General features: G+C 40.2%; 1 protein-coding gene across 1 annotated transcript; it reads right to left on the reverse strand.

Moving 5' to 3' along the window:
• Positions 1 to 3,533: 3,533 nt before the first annotated feature.
• LOC308299884 (claudin-4-like) lies at positions 3,534 to 4,121 on the reverse strand (the record flags this gene model as incomplete). Its single annotated transcript, XM_080743665.1, has 1 exon — positions 3,534 to 4,121. The coding sequence occupies one exon, from the start codon at positions 4,119 to 4,121 to the stop codon at positions 3,534 to 3,536; it is 588 nt and encodes a 195-aa protein (XP_080599791.1).
• Positions 4,122 to 7,103: the final 2,982 nt, after the last annotated feature.

The following is a 7,103-nucleotide window of genomic DNA, read 5'->3' on the forward strand; positions in this document are numbered from 1 at the left end:
CATTTTTATTTTCTGCTTAGTTTTTCTGCGTTTAGTTTTGTGTTTTAACTCATACAGCAAGTTAAATGGCTGTTTTTAATTGTGTTCTGTAATTAAAAATGTATTTCATTCACCCTCATTCAAGTTTGGTTTTATGCATTTAAAATAGTATCTTGTTGGTGTTTATGATTGACAGCTGTCATTGTAACTGGTGTGGTTGATGGCAGTGGTTGAACAAGAACTCCAATGTTTTAATTACATTTGAAATATCAATGTAGGGTTTATTCCAGGGGTAGAGCAACCTTAGGCACGGGTGCCAACATTGGCACAGGGGAGGGTGATAACTGGCACACTGGCAGAAGTGTGACAGAGAGGATTTTTATTTTAAATTCAAATCTTTTTTTAACGTGGTCAACTAAATGAAGTTAGCTAATTTACAACAATTTACATCCTGCACATAATTCTACATCAATTAAAACTCTGAACTCTGACTGGGGAGGGAGTGGATGATCTAATGATTATTATAACAAAGTCCGGACAATCAAAATACGTCAAAATATTTGATGGCGTGTCGTTAAAATGTATGTTGACTTGGCACACTGACTATCTAGAAAATAAAAACATGGTACTTAATTTCAAAAAGGTTGCTGACCCCTGGTCTATTCTATTGTTCAGCTGTACTGAACAATAGAATAGTGTGTTGATTTCGTAGACTAAAACTATGATGAAAAATGTCCGTGGCGTTGACCACTTTTTTTCACTGACAAACTGCGCGATGCCTGTGACGCGTTGCAAGCTTGTAGATTTGCTATTTTCAGAGCGCAACACCCGGGCACAACCAAACATAAAATGATTTGTCTTTTAGTTCCACTGGATCTCTTCTCCGCAACACATTTTAAGCTTGTAGATCGGCTATTTTCAGAGTGCAATCAGCAAAATCAGCCATTACGACGCCATCAAGGCCCGCCAAAATACTTATCCGTCGTCAAAATCAACTGTAGATTTAGTTGACTAAAATCTTATATTTAGTCAGCAAAAACTAGACATAAAATGTCTAATACTAAAATGATGTTAAATTGATTTCATTTACTTCTTTCTATTGTTTGAGAGATTCTTATTTCAGTGGTTGGGGGCATGCACACAAGTGGCTAAATATGTCATTTTACACAGAATAAGTCCATTCCCAAGATACAACGCAACCTTTCATGGTAGGATGTGACTTATGGGGGCTAGAAGTGTTATATCAATATTGAAACTGCTGGCTTATTGTGTCTAAAAAGACATATTTAGCCACTTGTACCCATGCCCCCATGCGTACACATGCCCCACATTTTAGCACAGTAAACGCGACAAAACAATAGAACGAAGCAAGTGAAAACATTTTAACACTCACTTTTTCTTTTCTCTAATTACAATCTAAAATATGAACCCTTATTGTAAAGAAAACAAAGTTGTCCTTTAGGGGTTAGGGATGAGAACCTAATCTGCAGTGAAAAAGATACATTATGGTATTTACAATCTGATTCATGCTCAGCCCTGCACCAATCAAAGTCACTGGATTGGGACTGTGGGGAGTTAGGATTTCAGAATCACAAAAAAAGAGACACTGGTGTTTACTGTCTACATATTGACGAGACAGCTGGGGCATTAAGGCCAGTGTGGCCTCAGGGCCAAACTGAGGGGCAACGGCCTTCGACCTTCGTGGCCTCCCTGAAATTCCTGCCCTGATGCAAACACAAGGACACACTTTGTGCTGCTGTATAACATATGATAGATACTTTATTAACACATGAAGACCTGAGGCAGACATTATCTTATATTAAGTAGTGAAAATAGCCTAGTCTTTTTCAGCTTTTTTTTCTTTTTTTTTTTTTTGCCCCGACCGATTGGTGGCGAAACATTTCTGCTACACAGATGAATGGCCAGTCATGCATGCACATACCTGCTTCTGTGAAATTGCATTGGCAAAAACAACAATTTTAACTCTTTATTTCAAGACCCTGCTCCAGATTTTCTTCCACGCTAAAGAAGTCAACACCTGAGAAAAAGGTAAGAAGAGTTCCTGATGGCGGAGCTGTATAGCAGAGGGAGAGGTTCTGGAAGGAGAAGAGTAGAGTAGAAAACAGGGACGTGCTGGCCATTGGGAAAAGCGGGACAAGTCCCGAACGGCCGGTTCATTCCCGGCCGGTCCAGGCCGGCCATTAGGAATAAAATAAAAATTAAATGTCGGCCTTCGTTCCAAGTAAATCGTCACTGTCGGGCAGAAACCTTGTATCTCCAAGTTTCAAATGTATACATTTTTTCGCAAAGCCAAAGCCCTGCTTCATCATACAAGGCCGTTGCACAAAAGTAGTGAAAACAGCAGATCTACAAGCACACAACGCCTCGCGGTGCGAGGCGTTGTGTGCTTGTAGATCGGCTGTTTTCACTAGTTTAAATAATTTTTAAAATGATAAATACAAAACAAACGGTTTTGGACATACAAGGTTTCCACCCGACAACGACGAAATATATATATATAAAAAAAATGAGGGCCTCTCCAACCCTTTTTCCCGGGCTGAATCAGGGGCCCAGCACGTCCCTGGTAGAAAAAAACTATGAAACTGTGTAACAATAATGTACCTGATTATCTCAACATCACAAAATGGAAGGCAGACCGGTGATTTTTTTATGAACAAGACCGGTGTTCGTAACATACAATTGGGGTTGTGTTATAAGAAATTACATTTAGAAAGAAACCAAAAAAAAAAGAAAAAGGAAAAAGAGAAACGAGTGAGCCTGAAAGCAGAGGACGACAGCGGTGCCCCAGCCGATGTACAAGGCCCCGCCCCCAGCTCCAGACGAGGGGCTTTGATGATGTAAGGGTTGTAAGGGTCCCTGATGATGTTGTATCATATCGATCTCTCCGGTGAAAATGTCTAGTCCCCGTTTATAATACGACCTCATATTTTGAGGATGTGTTTTATAGAATAAAATGTCGTCCTGTATTCGGGCCAATACGGTATGTTGTTGTAGACACAATAAGCCCATTCCCATGATGCACCGCAATCTTTCATGGGCAGATGTGACTTATGAGGGCTGGTGTAAATAGTAACAAAGAAATTGTCTGCTTATTGTGTCTAAAAATACGTATTTAGCCAATTGTACGCATGCCCCCACCCACTGAAATCAAAATACTAAAATCGCTAAAACAATAGAAAGCCGTAAATGAAAAAACTCATATTTTCTTTTCTAAAATATGAACCCTTATTGTAAAAAAACTAAGTTGTCCTTTAAGTAAATGTTCTTAGTTATTTACAGTACTGGTAACTGTGAAACTCTGTGTAACACTAATGTAGGCCTACCTGATTAAATCAAACACGAAATGGAAGTCAGACCGGTGATATTATATGAACACGAGATGATACAATTAAGATACAATTGCCAATAATAAAAACCAGAGATCAGATTGAGGTTGTGTTAGAAGAAATTACATTTAGAAGAGGAAAACAAAAACTGCTGAATTTAATTAGCAAATGATTGAGTCTTGGGTAAGAGGTATTAAAGCATTCCTTTCAGACGGGTACGGAGGCTCGGCCGGTGGCTGTGGACCATGCCTGGGAGCAGAGAAGGCAGCCTGCCAAGATGAGGAGGCCGGCGGTGGCCCAGCCGATGTACAAGGCCTTCCCCAGCTCCCTACGCTGGGTCATGATAGGGTTGTAAAAGTCCCTGACGAGGGTGTTTGCAGTCCAGCAGACAGGAACGAGCACGAGGACACCGGCCACGATGAAGACGACCCCAGCAGCGATGGTCACTCTGGCTCTAGTGGTCTCATCCTTCACAAAGTTGGTGCATTTCCCCCCGGCGACGCCCAGGAAGACCCCCAACGCTGCCACCACGATGGCAATGACGGTCAGAGCTCTGGCTGCCTGCAGGTCTTGGGGCAGGACCAGCAGAGGGTCATAGACCTTGCACTGCTTCTGACCTCTACTTAGCATCACACAGTTCCTCCATAAGCCTTCCCAGAGAGTCAGTGCTGTCTCTATGTTGGCTCCAATGAAGGCTGTTACCTCCCACATGGGCAGGGCACACACTAGGATGGTTCCCAGGAGGCCGATGATAGCCAGGGCAAAGCCCAGTATCTGTCGTACCATTGACACCATGGTGAAGTATTCAAGGTTTTCTGTACAGAGAGTAGGTCAGTTCTGCTCAGCTATAAAGCTGGATGTGGTTGATGGGGCGACAGTGAAATACCTGGGTGCCTGTCGCTGTGAATGGCAAGAAGTGTCTGATGTGTTGTCGGTCACAGGTTTTGTCCAAGTCCGGCCACAGGACTTGGTATCACCACCCACAATTCACCACCCACAATCCCACATGCCCAGTGCACCAGTAGGCTACATGCCCAGTACTCACCCATGCATGGCACAAAAACTTTGATTTCCTGGAATCATTCAAAGAGCAAGCATTTCATAATAGGCTACTGTAAATAATAATAATAATTAAAAGGTAGTATATAGCCTACCACCTCTCATTACAAATTGCTTGTACAATGTGTTGTTCAATATAGCCTACTGTAAGACACACACATCCTTAAAAAAAAAATCAAACCTCGGTTCGAATTGAAGCGGTGGACAGATAAAACTTCTATTCTGAATGTATTTGGAGAGCTGGTATGACAGTTGGTATAATAGGTTTAAAAAATAAAATAGATTAAAACACATACATTAAAATAAGAATTTGTAATTAAATAAATACATAAATAAATATAAAGTGTTTAAATAAGACAGATAAACCCTGAAGGCCAAATTATCATGTGAAGCTTGACCAATCTTCAAAGTATCCATTCATCTGACCGGGAGGGACACCGCACACATATTCTAGATGTACAGGACATATAAAGCCTATTCATTCTGAACTGAAATGACCATATATGGACATGGGACACACATTTTGCTTTTTGAAAAAGCCTATTCATTCTGGACTGATATTTTACACGTACGGGACAGGAAAAACCTGTTCATTCTGGCCTGGAGTGACCATATATGGACATAAGGTAACGGACATTCTGTTTTTGAAAAACCCTGTTCATTCTGGACTGAGATCACCATATATGGTAATTAAACGGACATTCTGTTTTTGAAAAAGCCTGTTCATTCTGGACTGAAATGACCATATATGGGCGTGATACACACAAAGCCATTCATTCAAAACAATAAAACAAATCAAATGTAGCTGTGTGCAAAATTATACTATTGTATCTGCTTTAGGGATGTATTCTTGGCCAAAACCGAAAACCGAATATAAGAAACACCAGGCTTTTTCACCCCATTGTGTTGTGTCCTGTCCTGTCTATGGCACCCTGTTATCTGTACAGTTACATCTGTGGCATTTGTGTGATGAACATACTGCAAATTCTTCTCCTCGCCACACATGACCAAACCTGGTTGTTTGTGTGTTTTATCAGTATTCTATCAAAATGACATTTCAAAATACAGTCATGACTCGATAAAGAACAGTGAGGGAAGGGCTTCCAAACGTCCTCTAGTCTTCTGAGTGATAGAAGATTACTTGTATTGGTGTGTGTAACAGGGTATAGTAAACGTATACTAGGTAGGGAGTTGTGACAGGCTACACCAAAAATACTAATCTGACTCACAAGGTTTGCACCCGACAGTCAAGATAGCATAGTGAGTTGCTACTGGTGGACTTGTGATGGGACGTACTGACAGCCAATATTACAGTTGGTGAGTACATGAACACCCCGTTACAAACATAGGATTCGATGTTTGTGTCAAAATGGATTTTCCCAGTGGTGGGAGAAGTACTCAGAGCATTTCACAATGTGGCATTTTTAGTTCTATATAAAAAAACAAGTATAAAGTCGTGTATTCAGATTTTTACTTGAGTAAAATTACAAACGTTTTGGCATCAAATCGTCAAGTAGCAAAAGTTAAACTATTCATGCAGGTTTTTATTTGTTCCCTTTTTGTCTGTTCAAATCTTTCAAAACACATCAGCTGTACAAGCTGTGAGCATAAAGAGCATGAGGTATAAAGTATTGAAAAATGGGTAAGTAACGTAAAAGTACCTCTAAATTGTACATTACTGCAAGGGAATCTTCTAAAACTAAGACATTTATAAAAAAGACACTATTTTAGATTTGTTGACAAATATACAAATTATTTGAAACAAAAAAGATCTGTAGTTGTTTAATAAGGTGAAAATGGATTAACTCTACACGTGCACCCTCGCACGCACACACACTTGCGTGCACACACACTTGCGTGCACACACGCACGCACGCACGCACGCACGCACGCACGCACGCACGCACGCACGCACACACACACACACACACACACACACACACACACACACACACACACACACACACACACACACACACACACACACACACACACACACACACACACACACACACACACACACACACACACACACGCTCAAATCTAACCTCTAAATGAATAATCCTAACCCTAAATCTAATCCCTAAATCACTGGTTTTCAACCAGATGTCCTTGAGTTGGTAACCAAAATTAATGGACCCTTATACGGTAGATCTTTAACTCTTGAGAGCGTAAAATGAAATCACGTCCATTTGGTTTCATTTTACGTTCTCAAGAGTTAAAGGGATATTACACTTTCAAAAAAACTTTTAGGTCTAATCAGGCTTGTATGAACACCCTGAACAGTTTTTAATTTGCTTCATTCAGTATTTAGATATTTGATGTAAATGTTACCAGCTCCAACACGCCCAGGCCCTCTCCACATACACACCCATTGTAACTTCAAACTCCATTTTAACCATGATAGATTCATTAAAAACACACATTATTTTTTCTGGTGACTCATAATACCCTCCTAATACGTGAGCAGACCGTGTTTTTTCAATAACTTTTTTCATTTATTTTCAATAAAATATTATTGTATTTAATGTTTTCCATTTTCCCAAAGAATTATTAAAAATAAAAGAAAAAGGTTATTGAAAAAACACGGTCTGCTCACGTATTAGGAGGGTATTGTGAGTCACCAGAAAAAATAATGTGTGTTTTTAATGAATCTATCATGGTTAAAATGGAGTTTGAAGTTACAATGGGTGTGTATGTGGAGAGGGCCTGGGCGTG

This window comes from Nannobrachium achirus (assembly GCF_963921795.1).
Source record: "Nannobrachium achirus genome assembly, chromosome: 15".
NCBI classification, from domain to species: Eukaryota; Metazoa; Chordata; class Actinopteri; order Myctophiformes; family Myctophidae; genus Nannobrachium; species Nannobrachium achirus.